The sequence below is a fragment of the Hyaena hyaena genome, unplaced genomic scaffold (genome assembly GCF_003009895.1).
Source record: "Hyaena hyaena isolate Hyena2069 unplaced genomic scaffold, ASM300989v1 scaffold_29, whole genome shotgun sequence".
Lineage (NCBI taxonomy): Eukaryota > Metazoa > Chordata > Mammalia > Carnivora > Hyaenidae > Hyaena > Hyaena hyaena.
Window position 1 is genome coordinate 4,720,047 of NW_024080661.1, and position 13,446 is coordinate 4,733,492.

At 45.0% G+C, this 13,446-nt stretch overlaps 1 protein-coding gene across 1 annotated transcript; it reads right to left on the bottom strand.

Annotated features, from left to right (window-relative positions):
* Positions 1-3,258: 3,258 nt before the first annotated feature.
* TOB1 (transducer of ERBB2, 1) lies at positions 3,259-6,643 on the bottom strand. The gene is made up of 2 exons (XM_039227945.1): positions 6,345-6,643; positions 3,259-4,456 (listed from the first exon to the last, which is right to left on the bottom strand). Exon 2 carries the CDS (start codon positions 4,304-4,306, stop codon positions 3,269-3,271), a length of 1,038 nt encoding a protein of 345 aa, XP_039083876.1. The 5' UTR covers positions 4,307-4,456; positions 6,345-6,643; the 3' UTR covers positions 3,259-3,268.
* Between the last annotated feature and the right edge of the window lie 6,803 nt (positions 6,644-13,446).

Consider the following 13,446-nt stretch of genomic DNA (forward strand, 5'->3'; position numbering starts at 1 on the left):
CGGTTAAGCGTCCGACTTTCGCTTAGGTCGTGATCTCGCGGTTCGTGGGTTCGAGCCCCGCGTCGGGCTCTGTGCTGACTGCCAGCTCAGAGCCTGGAGCCTGTTTCAGTCTGTGACTCCCTCTCTCTCTCTGACCCTCCCCTGCTCATGCTGTCTCTCTCTCTCTCTCCTGGAAATAAATAAAACATTAAAAAAAAATTAAAAAAAATAAAAAATAAAAATAGAACTACCCTATGATCCAGCTATTGCATTACTAGGTATTTATCCAAAGAGTACAAAAATACTAAGTCAAAGGATAGACACATGCACCCTGATGTTTATAGCATTATCTATAACAGCCAAATTATGGAAATAGCTCAAGTGTTCATTGATTGATAAATGGATAAAGATGAAATATTATTCAGCCATAAAAATGAAATCTTGGCATTTGCAATGACATGGATGGAAATAGAGTATAATGCTAGGGTAAAGAAGTCAGAGAAAGACAAAGATTCTGCTCATATGTAGAATTTAAGAAGCAAAACAAATAAGGCGGGGGTGGGCAGGGGAGAGAGACAAACTAAGAACCAGACTCAAATATAGAGAGCAAGCTGATGGTTACCAGAGGGCAGGTGGGTGGGAGGAGGGGTTAAATAGGTGATGGGGCTTAATGAGTACACTTGTGAGGGGCACTCACAATGGAAGTGTTGAATCACTATATTGTATACCTGAAGGTAATATTATACTGTATGTTAACTGGAATTAAAATAAAAACTTTATTTTATTTATTTATTTTTTAATGTTTTATTTATTTCTAGGAGAGAGAGAGAGAGAGAGAGACAGCGTGAGCAGGGGAGGGTCAGAGAGAGAGGGAGTCACAGACTGAAACAGGCTCCAGGCTCCGAGCGGGCAGTCAGCACAGAGCCCGACGCGGGGCTCGAACCCACGAACCGCGAGATCATGACCTTAGAGAAAGTCGGACGCTTAACCGACTAAGCCACCCAGGCGCCCCTAAAATAAAAATTTTAAACAGATTTCTATTCCTAATGAGCAAAAAGGGCATGAAAACAGAGCCTCTGTTCATTCTTTAAAAAAGAAAAAAAAAAAAAGTCTTCAAGGACACCAAGCTCAAACTGAACTGATATTTTTGAAACCAATCAAGACCAACAGATGAACCGATACAACATGTCTCTAAGATCTGTGGGCAATATACACATCTGGAAGGTGTGGGAGATATTCCTATCTACGTTAAGCTCAATTACTTAAAATCGGATTGCATGTATTAAGTGTTCCACGTTGTTACAAATTCTATTGTGTACCTACTGTCCAGCTGCCTTAATTTTGATTTTCAAAGTATGTTAAAACTTGAGATTTTGTTTAATAAAAAGTAAAAAAAAAAAAAAATTTTTTTTTCTGTTAAGCCTAGAGCTTCACCCACCAGTCTCTAGCAGAAACTAGAACTTAAAACCATTAGTGGTTGTTCTTATACTATTCACACTTGGGAATCACAAAAGCACATAATGGATAGTGCTGGCAGACCAGATCTGCCGGTTCCTCACTACCCCAGCCCTGCTTCATAGCCTCATTCTGTCCACTCAAGGACAAAGGCCTCACCATGGAGCAGACAGAACAGCTCAGCTTGGTTATTCCTAGTGCTTGTTTTCTTACAACGTTTTATTGCTCTAAACTGCATGGGTGACAGACAAAAGGCTTTTTGTACACCGGTGTCCAAGAAAACGCATTTAAGACCAAATTTATTTCACCAGTGACCCAGACAGTGCTGGTCCCTTACTACATGGACAAAGGTTTCTTCCAATTCAAGGCAAATTTCTCACCAATACTAAGTCAACACTCTCTCAAGGGACATTTAAACAGTGAAATGACTTATTCTACTTTAAAAATAGGGTCTCTCTCTTCCAACTCCTCACTTTTTAAAAACTCTCTTACCAAGCCACTACAATTTGACTGATACGGGTAATTGTTGAGGCCCCCCCCCCCCCGCCCCATCCCGTCTACTTCCAAAGCGGCAGGGTGGCTATCCAATTGTATTTTCTTTTTTTTTTACAGTAAACTTTCTGGGAAAATGCACACGGAATACCAACATTTCAGTCACCTATCCAATCTTGAGTAGATTTTGATCATAAATTCTTCAGCTAAATATGACTGAACTTTTCAGTGTGAGGATTAGGAAATACACCTAATCTTCTTCTTAAATACTAAGGTCAGCTGTTTTGTCCAAGTGAGGTTTCTAGGCGATTCATCTCCCATGCAGAAACAGAAAACCGATCCAATGGCCTCCCCCTATACATTTCAAATAAATCCTCTCCAGTTACCGGTGAATTTCATTTTATCATGTGACTCTCCCACAGGTCAGCGTCACACACTTTAAAACTTGCAGTAAAATAGGGTTGACTAGCTTTAGCATAACCAGCCCGCGGGGAGACAGACGGGAGCTGAAGAAAGCTGCCCATAAATAAATAAAGCCGACCCAAGCACTGGCCAGGCAAGGGCTTCAAAATAAAGACCACAAGAAGTCCTTTTTAATTTTAAAGAATTTTAATACAAACTTAATATAAACTATTTCAGTCCCTCTTAACATGTAAGACACTGACTCAAAATACTTTTATACCGTTTTTTTTCAAGTATTGCACAATATAGGTACAAAATTAATATTTACGATTACATTTCTTCCATAATATATAGCAAAAATCTTTAAACCTTTAACAGAAAATACATTTTTTTTGAAAAAGCAAATATTCGTACATTTTAATTCCACCACTAAAGGAATATCCTGTACACAATTTTTAGAATAGGTGATGTCTTTAAGATGGATATTTTACAATTTCCGTAAAAAAAATACAACATGAAGCTGCTGCCGTCACAGATCACTGTAGTAAAAAGATATAAATGCAATACCATGTCGTAGAAACAATATATATATCCTCTGATATTTTACAAACTTTGTACTAAATTAAATTATACAATTAGAAAAGACCAATAAACCCACTTATTAGTGCCAATTTTTTATAAAAAAAAAATCAGCCATGTCCTTGCTATATCTTAAATACTGTAAGAGGCCGTATCTGAGAGTATACTTTAAAATATACAGTCAGTATAAAATAACTTTGTGCTTGGTTGGCAAATGAAAAATGATGCAGGTTTTATTTTGTCACCAAGCCTTGAATGTATCCTTACTATAAGTTTAAAAAAAAAAAAAATCTCAAGGAGGTGAAAAAAAAAATCCCCCCTGGGCCCGTGCGTTTGAACTCGTAAGATACATTTTTTTTTTTTAGTTAGCCATGACAGGCTGGAATTGCTGGTTAGAATACTGCATGTTATTTAAGCTAAAATTCAAGCCATCTACAAAAGACTTCTCGTTGAGGCCTCCATAGGCCGCAAACACATCAAAGGCATTACTGTACTGGAGAGGACTGAGGTTGAGGGGGCTGTCACCTGGGAACATTCCATTGGTACTACTACCTTGACCCTGCATGTTAGGAAAAATAAACTCCTTGGCATTGGGAGAGAGCGCAGAGGCCTTCTGCGGCTGTTGCTGCTGGGGTGGCGGCGGGGGCGGGGGCGGCTGGGCGGGCTGCTGCTGTGGCTGTGGTGGCTGCTGGCTGCCCAGGCCGAGCCCGTACAGAGAGTGCACTGAGGAAGAGATGGCTTTCTGCTTCAAGAGGTCATTCACATTCAGGCCAAGGTTGATCGGAGAAGTACGTGCAACCTTGTTGCTGCGGCCACTATTCTTCATTTTGGTCGAGCCGAACTTGGTGGCCGCGAAAGTGGCAGTGGTAAAGGTTAAAGGCTGAGTGGACCGGGGCATGAAGGTAGGGCTTACAGCAGCAGAGTGACCAAAGGGAGGCGACGGAGAGCTCGACACTGATGAGGCAGGGTCGCTTATGGGCATAAAAACCTGGGCCTCTGGGTTAAAGCTGTTTTTGATCTCCTTATCCAACTCACATCCATTTTCATTATTATCATCCACATAAAGCACCTTCACTGGTCCCTTTTCACCAATTTGGTAGGAAACCTCAAACGGGTCGATCCAAACACTAAGATCCTGTGGCAGATTGCCACGAACATCATCAATGTCCAAACCACTCTCTTTGGAGGCTTGTTCAATCACCGGGTCCACTTTCTCCCCTATGTGTATACATCTAAACCCTGATCCTTTGTATGGCTTTTCAGGATACCAGTGCCCTTCATATTTCTTCTTCAGAAGTCTTTCAAGCTCTTCGCCAAAAATGTTGACACGTCTCCTGGGAAGCTTATTGTACAAATATGAGATAATAAAATTTAGTGCTACTTGGATTTCAAGCTGCATAGCTGCTATGCCACAAGTGAGCTCTGTGTTTCAACTCCCCCTTACACACACGCGTGCGTGCTAAAGTGTTCAGTTTGTGGCAGAGAAACAAACTGTCATTCAGAGTGCTGGTATTCTGTAGATGATCCTTCACCTTGAGTGGTCTTGCTCCTTAAAAAAAAAAAAACACAAAACAAAAACAAACGTGTCCAAATAAGATAAATCTCAGTTCCACAACCTCTTCTTACCCCCAGAGTTCACTTTCAAAAAAGTCTAACAGGGTAGAAAGTCAGAAAAATAGAATCAAAATAAAGGAGCGTACGATAGAAAATTGTTTATTAAAGTTCAACATCTCCTGGGAAACCTTAGGACTTACAGTTAAAACAATATTTTTGACCCTATTATTTACTCCCCCCTCCCACACAATACAGTTCTAAAAAACAGTATCTCTCTAGCGCGTGTAGTGCATTTCTTTCTTCAATTCTCACAAGATTGTTTATTGGGAACTCTACTCTACACACCCGTCCACCCACCTCCACACACATATATACCAGTTTTAGAAAGTGATCATATTCCTGGGCACCAATTTAGAAGTGAATTCTAAATTTCAACTCATTCTGGGTTTACGCTGCTTCAATCTGCTGTATTGTTAAACATTTAGACATTTGAGAAGTTAGGGAAATTATTTTGATTTCCAAAGTACATGATGCTAAAATTAAAAATACTAAATGCTAAACTGTCATCCTTGTGCGCCAGAACTATGAACCAAATTATCCCATATCGCTGCCGTCTTGAATATACTAAGGGCACACAATGTAATAATCGAGGTTCTCTGTGCTTTTTCTTTTCAGTGTGTATTTTTCTAAGTCTGAAAATCTCTCTTTGGCAGCCAGTGTAACAAAAGACACAATTAATTTCAAAACTCTATTGATTATGCTCTTTAAAGGGGAGGGTTTCTGAGTTTTATTCGGATTTTCAAAACCAGCCCCCTCCTTAACGATAAGAGAACAGCCGGTGAGGCTCGTACGATAAGGTCGACCTTTAAAACGTTTGCTGGATCAGCACTGGGTGGGGATAAGAAAAGATCAAGGGCAAACAGAAGATATTTGCAAAAGGGATCTATTTGTACACGGAGGCTGATTTAAAAGGACATTTAAAACTCAAGCTGGTATTAATCCATCTGCTCCATCTTCCATATTCGTGGTGACAAAGGGAAAGGATCCCCGGCGGCCCCCAAACTACACTCTGCGAGCCCAAAGCCTGGGTGCCGGCAAAGGCAGCTGATTAAGCCAAATTGCTTGAAGGTGCAGCCGAGCGAAATTCAGCCTCCGCGGAAGGTAGTTTTAAGCAACGCCTTAAGACAGGAGTGTGAAGAATTACATAAACAGCCAGTTGGGTCTCATTAGATTTCTGCTCACAGCCCTCGGAGCCCAAGCGCTGGAGCAGCAGCAGCAGCAGCAGCAGCAGCAGCAGCAGCAGCAGCAAGAGGAGGAGGGGGGGAGGGGGGGAGGAGGAGGAGGAGGAGGAGAGTACAAGTCTCCTCCGAAAAGGAGGAGGAGGAAGGCCACGAGAAATGGCAAAGCAGCCACTCCGGCCCGGGCACCGGGCAGGTCGGGGCGCCGGCCGCTCCGGGTCAGCCGCTCCCCTCCCCCCTCCGTAACCTGACCCGCCGCTCCCGCCCCCCGCCCCCCGCCCGAGGCTCCTGGGACCCGGCCAGAGCTCGGGAGCACCGGCTCCCCCGCACCATTTTCGGTCCCGGCGGCCACCGGCCCCGCGGACCCCAGCGGCCCCCCTCGAGCTCGCCGCTCCTCCCGGGCGCCCCAACCCCCGATTCCCGGCAGCTCGGCCCGGGGCCGCCCTTCCCGGCTCACCCTCCCGGTCCGGGCCGAGCCCGACGCGCCGGCCGGCCCCGCCTCCGGGCTCCGGGCGCGCAGGGGCCCCTCGGAGCCGCTCCCCTCCGCTCCCGGGCCGCGCCGCCGCCGGCCCCGAGGGCCCGGGGGCTCGACGCCGCTGCAGCCCCTCCGCCTCCGGACCCCGCCCGCCGCCCCTCGATACTTACTGGCTGCTTCCACCACAGACCCGGCCGCTGGGCGGGGGAGAAGGGGCGGCAGGGCGGGGGCTCGGGAGGGTCGGCAGCGGCCAGCTGGCTGAATGCAAGACGGCGTCGCCGAGCGGAGGACGGGGGCCTCGGCGCGGGCCTCAGGACCTCGGCCCTTGTGGCTCGGGGTGGCGGGGACGGGTCAGGCGAGCGCGCTCGCTTCTCCACACAGCCCGGTGCCCGGCCCAGCGTCCCCGTAGTGTGCCCACTGCGCGCCGGGCCAGAGCTTCGCTCCTTCTGCTGCGGCGCGCGCCCCGCCTCTCGTTTTATATTCTCCTCCCTGCCCCCATCCCCTCCCGTAGGGGTGCGCGCGCGCCCGTCTCGCGTCACACAGCTCCGGGCCGCGTAACCATTCCCCGCCCTCCGGCCCCGCACCCCAGACCCTCAGCAGCGGCTCCGCCCCTGCCCTGCCCCCCGACGCCATTGGTCAAGTCCCGCCTGCCCATGTCCTGACGGGCGGCGGAGGACCGGGTGGGCAAGGCCACACCCCTCGGGCTCCACGATGGCCAATGAACTAACGTCCTGTAGTCACTGTGGGCGGGATTAAGAGAAAGCTGGGAACGGGATTGGGGGACAGACGTGCCAGTGAGGGCGACGGTGGCGGGTGGGGCGGCTGACGCGAAATCTGGGCGGAGAGCACCGTAGAGAAGGGGGGAGGGGAGCGAGGCAGGTGGCGGGGCGGCGGGGAACAACGGGAGGAGAGCCCGAGGCCTCGAGAGGGAGGGGACAGTTTACAAAAAAATGCACTACCCGAGTGGGGCTGTGGCCCAGGAAAATCCCACTTGTGGACGAGCTACCCAATCGGCCTCCAGTGCACCCAGGAGAGCCTAGCGAAAGGGCGAACTGTGACGGGGACTCGTGCACCCGATTAATTGAACATTAATCGCCGCAGAGGCCTAGGCCAACTGCCACCCAGAGAGTGGCAACAGCAGAACCCAAAGCGGCCGTGCCAGGCTGGGGGCGGGGAAGAGAGCCCACCTGGCCACACCTCCCGCCCAGGTGACGGTTTAACTGCCTCTGCGTCCCACCTCAGACCTCCACGTCCGATCCAGCGGCAACACGGACGTGGGGGTGCCTTGAGACCGTAAGAAGAATCACATTTTATTCCAAAGGTCCCAACCCAGGCCTCCGTGCCAAATTGCGTACGTATCTAAATATATATATATATATATATATATATATATATATATATATATATGTGCATGCGTGTATTCAAGTGTACTTTAACATAAATACACACAATAAACACGGCGCCTTCCTGTAATGCACGTTGAAGATAATCTTCGGTTGAAATATGAGCGGGTAAACGGGGAGCGGGGAAAGAGGGGGACTCCAGGGAGGCGGCTAAGCGCCCTTTTTCACAACCTGCAGCAGAGCAATACACGGAGTTACAGTGGGAGTGGAACCGAGCGTCCCTCTTGGCTAAAAATATTACTCACAGGTAGCAACGACGCCTGATTGGCCGCGCTTCTCCCTTAGCAACTAGGCGATTGGCTGTCTGGTATCCAGGAGACAGACGTCAAACTCGCTCTGGGAAAAGAGGAGAGAAAGTCTAGGGGGAGGGATGGTCGGGAGGGGGAGAAAGAGGAGCAATGAATGAAACGCCCGGCGCTTGGCCTTCTCTCCCCTTTCCTCTGCGCTCAAGAAGTGCTTCCTGGAAAAACACCAGTTGGGGCTCCGCCTTCCTCTTAAAACTGTGGGGCCTGAACTCTCAACCTGCTATAAGGAAGTTAAATCGCAACTCCTCAAAGATTGGGGTGTCCGCGGAGCCGGCTGTGTAGACCAGTTGTGCTCCCCCGGCACACTCCCGCTTTAGGTGTTAGGCCCAGAGGCTTTACGCTTCACGCCTGCAAAATCCGGGTGTAGCCTTTTTCTCCGCTCTGACTCCCGTGCCCTCGGGCCTCCAACCCGGTCCCCTTTAGAAGGAACCGAATTGATAAAGGATATTTCGGATATTTCTGAAGTCGCCATTGTGGCGGGAGGGTGGAAGGAAGATTGATTCGTAAAACGGTTGGAGGGTGGGAGTGGTCAGATGGTCGATTTAATGTGTATTGTACAGATTCCTAAAACTCAGGCAGTCTAAGAACATAGAAGTTTTACTCCATGACTCATTTTTTTAGTCTTTGGATTTTTGTAACAAGGAACGTGGGATTTGACTGTGAAAGTATGGAAGCATTTTATTTTATTTTATTTTATTTTATTTTATTTTATTTTTTGGAAGCATTTTAAATTAAAACGCCCTTTTCTCTGCATCAAGATATATTATTCCCGTGTTTCTTTACTTTTTGCTCAATTGTAACTTTTTGTTTACTCTAATGAGCCTTCCTTCCATCTGTTATAAAAAATGAGTTATTCTTTAATTTTACAATTAGTTGAGCACAGAAATGACAAGAAACAAGATGGGAAATCGGGGGACTGGTTTATCAAGAGAAGCACTTCATTTTTCATGTGCTCCAGAACGTAATTTCTCTTACCATTAGGCAAATAATATTACTATACGGAACATCCAGAATTGCAGGACCGAGTGTGAGGCCATGCGTCTTGATTTGTAATTTGGAAAATATATCACTATAACTAGAGGAGTATATGAGGCTTGGCTGAGATTAAAATGTCTAACCAAAGACAGATGAAGTGCAATTTTGTCCACCTTATCTACACTTTTCAAGAATTCTCAAAGGGAAGGCACAAATCTCTTTTCTGAATATCCTCAATCTATAATCCCAGGCTTAAAAATCTAGAGGGGTCATCTGATAGGTTCTGATTAATTATCAGTAGCAGTTTTTAAACAAAAAGTTTAGATGTCAGAACTGTCAGAGTTATTGCAGCTCAGCCCAAGGATATGACGATGGTTCAAAGCAAATATAAACACACACACCTGTGGAGGTTCCTCGGGATACTGGGCAAAGTACTGAAGGGCAGGTATCTGACTTCTACCCATTTCTATCAACCTTCATTTCTCTCATCTATAAGAAGGGTTGGATTACATAATCTCCAACATCTCTTTCAATTAAAAAAGTCCACATTTAAAACTCAATGCCTTTAAGGTAAATAATATAGTTATTTTAAGATAAAATAAAAGGGAAACCGATTCATACCTTTCCAACACACAAACACACGCACACCCGCCTTGATTTCTGACGGATGTGTCCTAAGCTTTGTAATTCTCATTCTGTTTCTTTGTAAACTGAAGATTACAGGAGAGTCACCATCTCCTGATGTGTACTTATTGAGGCTTATTTCACTTCTAGAGAATCAAATTTTTATCTTTATTTGAAAGTTAGCATACAAACATGACGTTTTTATCATCATTGTCATTCATTTCTTGTAGACTGTCGTGCACATGTTAATAGGGCTGATAAGGAGCAATTATAAAATAGTCATTGAGTTATTAAAAACCAAGGAAACCAATTCTTTCCTAAACATCCCGCCCCCCCTTTTAAAGTGTATTTTATTTTATTTACTTTGAGAGAGAGAGGGAGAGAGAATCCGACACAGGGCGTGAACTCACGAACCATAGATCATGACCTGAGCCAAAACTAAGAGTCTGACAGCTAACCGACTGAGCCACCCAGGCATCCCTTTCCTAAACATTTTTCAAAGGAAGTGACACCCTTATGACTGAGGAAACCTCAGAGTGGTTTCATATGGGTTTCATATGGGTTAACGGAGGAGGGCCATACACTCTCTTAAAGAGATGGGAACATGGACATTTGTAATTGAAAGATAACTAGATAACCCGGAACAAACCCATTTATCTTTGTAACAGGCAATTCCACTGAAGCAACTTGGTCCAAGAGGAGAATGTGCCCTTATAACTTGCTTGCTCCCTAGTATCTTAGTGAACAACGGTCCAGACCAAACCTTTGAATTTCTTCCCATTAGCCAAGGATGAGGATTTTGATCTCAGGCAGAGATTACATTGCAGATTCTGGGAATGATACAGTGTTTATAACATTCTACCTGCAAAGAATTTATTCAAAGCCTCTGTGAACTAATAGTATTAGAATACTTTAAATATGAGTTATAGATTTCACCTATTGTACCCTATGCTAAGAAAAATGGAAAATGCTCTATTAAAATGATATGTAAATTTAAAGCATTGATTGCATCGGTTACTACGCAGCTCTACACATTCAAGTAGAATTGCATACACAAAATTCTAGTTTAGGAAAGAGATACATGGCCCTACAATATATATTGTATTTGAAAGAGAGAACACACACACACACACACACACACACACACACACACAAAGCTATAAGAGCTAACTACACATTTCCCCAGGCTTCATCGCAGTGGAGGTAGCATCGTGACACTGTTCTGCCAAAATGGTGTAAACAGAAGTTGGCTGGGAGGGTTTCCGAGAAAGCTTTGCTCTTCTTATCAAAGGGACTTATTCCAGTTACTAACGTTACATAACCATCCAAAACTTAGTAGCATAAAACACCCACTCTGTTATGTTCTGGGATCCTGCAGGCCAGGAATTCCGACAGGGTAAAGGGGACAGATGGCTTTTCTATGCTCTACAACATCTGGAACTTCAGCCAGGAAGACTCAAACATCCCAAGAATCATCTGGAGCAGATTTGTCTAATAGAAGTTTTCTCCAATGATGGAAACATGCTCTGTCTGTGTTGTCCACTAGGAAGCCACTAGCCCCATGTGACTGTTGGGCACTTGAAATGTGGCCAGAGTGACTGAGAAGCTAAAGATTTCATTGAATTTTAATTAAGTGTAAATTTAAATAAGCACAGGTGGCCAGGGGCTCCTGAATTGAACAGCCTGAATCTATCTGGAGGCTTCTTCACTTACCTGTCTAGTTCCTGGCTTGGGATGATCCAAAGGCTGGCCTCAGTCGGCACTGTCAATTGCAGCATCTACATATGGCCCCTGAACTTTCCCTGTGGCTTGGGCCTCTCCCAGCATGGCAGCTGGTTCTCAGAGGAAGCACTTCAAGAGGGAGTTTCTGAAGGGCGAACATTCTAAGAGGGCCACGGTGGAAGTTGCGTGGCCTTTTACAACCCAGCCTTGGAAGTCACAAAGCACCATTTCTGCCACATGCCATTGGCGGAAGTAATCGGAAGCCTGTCTAGATTGCAGAGGAAAGTGCAGAGTCCCCCACCCCTCTCCTGCCACCTCTGAAAGGAGGAATGTCAATGAATTTGTAGGTTAGTAATTTATTCCCAAAGTATAGTTGACTTACAATGTTAGATTATTTTCAGGTGTACAACATAGTGGTATGTTACACACATAGTTATATACACTACTCATTGCTCATCATACATATAGTCACCATCTGTCACCATACAATGTCATTATATTATTGACTATATTCCCCTTGCTGTACTTTTCATCCCCCTGATTTATTTTATAACTGGATGTTTGTAGCTCTTAATCCCCTTTACTATTTCACTCCCTCCCCTTAACCCTCTCTGGCAACCACCGGTTTGTTCTCTGTATTTAAGAGTCTGCTTAGTTTGTTTTTTCATTTGTTTTTTAGATTCCATATATAAGTGAAATCATGTGGCATGTGTCTTTCTCTGATTTATTTCATTTAGCATAACACCCTCTAGGTCCATCCGTGTTATCACTGATGGCAAGATTTCTGTCATTTTATGGCCAAGTATCATTCTCTGTGTGTGTGTGCCTGTGTGTGTGTGTGTGTGTGTGTGTGTATCACGTATTTTTCATTCATCTATCAATGCATGCATTTTATATATAAATCTTTAACTACATATCTGATTATTTCTTTGGATTGTCCTGTGTGTTTACTGGATATCAAAGAGAAGGGATAGTTTTTAAACATTAAAAAAATTTTTTATGGTTTTTATTTATTTTTGAAACAGAGAGAGACAGAGCATGAGCGGGGGAGGGGCAGAGAGAGAGAGGGAGACACAGAATCTGAAACAGGCTCCAGGCTCTGAGCTGCCTGCACAGAACTCGATGCAGGGCTCGAACCCACGAACCGTGAGATCATGACCTGAGCCAAAGTCGGACGCTTAAACGACTGAGCCACCCAGGCGCCCCTTAAACATTTTTTTAGAGAGACAAAGAGAGTGTGAGCAGGGGAGAGGGGCAGAGAGAGAGGGAGAGAGAATCTTTTCATACCCAGTGCAGAGCCTGACATGGGATTCAGTGTCAAGACTGTGAAACTATGATCTGAACTGAAATCAAGAGTCGGACACTTAACCAAATGAGCACCGCATAAAGGATATTTTTAAGGCTCTTAATACATAATGACAACCCACTTTCCAGAAAGATTGTACTATTTTACACTGCCAGTGTATAATCATGTCTATCTCACTACATCTTAGCCAGCATTGACCATTAAGATGTTTTTCCTATTCTTGGCTATTTGATAAAATGATATCTCTTTGATGTTTTAATTTACATTTCTTTGATGGTATGTAAGATGAACATGTTTTCACATATTTATCACAATTTTCTAGCCGTGCCTTTTCTCCACATTTCTATGAGAAGTCTTTGCATTTTTCCTCTTTAATTCATGTGAGCATCTTGCATACTGTGTGCCAAATATGTTGCTGAACATGATTCTGATCTTAAATTTCATTTGAGAACTTGCCCAAATGTTCTAGATGGTTTTTACTTTTTACTTTTTATTTCTATTAATTTTTTAAGTTTCTATTTTAATCAGCCGGTGCTCATTACAGCAATTATACTCCTTAATTCTCATCACCTATTTCAACCATCCTCCAGCCCCCCCCCCCCCCCCCCCGCCCCAGATCTCCTCCGGTAACCTTAAGTTTGTTCTCTGTAGTAAAGAGTCTGTTTCTTGGTTTGCCTCTCTTTTTTTCCTTGTGCTCATTTATTTTGTTTCTTTTTTTCCAATTTTTTAATGTTTTATTTCTGAGAGAGAGAGAAAGGCAGCATGAGCAGGGGAGGGTCAGAGAGAGAGGGAGACACAGAATCCAAAGCAGGCTCCAGGCTCTGAGCTAGCTGTCAGCACAGAGCCCGACGCAGGGCTCGAACCCAGGAACCATGAGATCATGACCTGAGCCGAAGTCGGACCCTTAACAGACTGAGCCACCCAGGTACCCCTCATT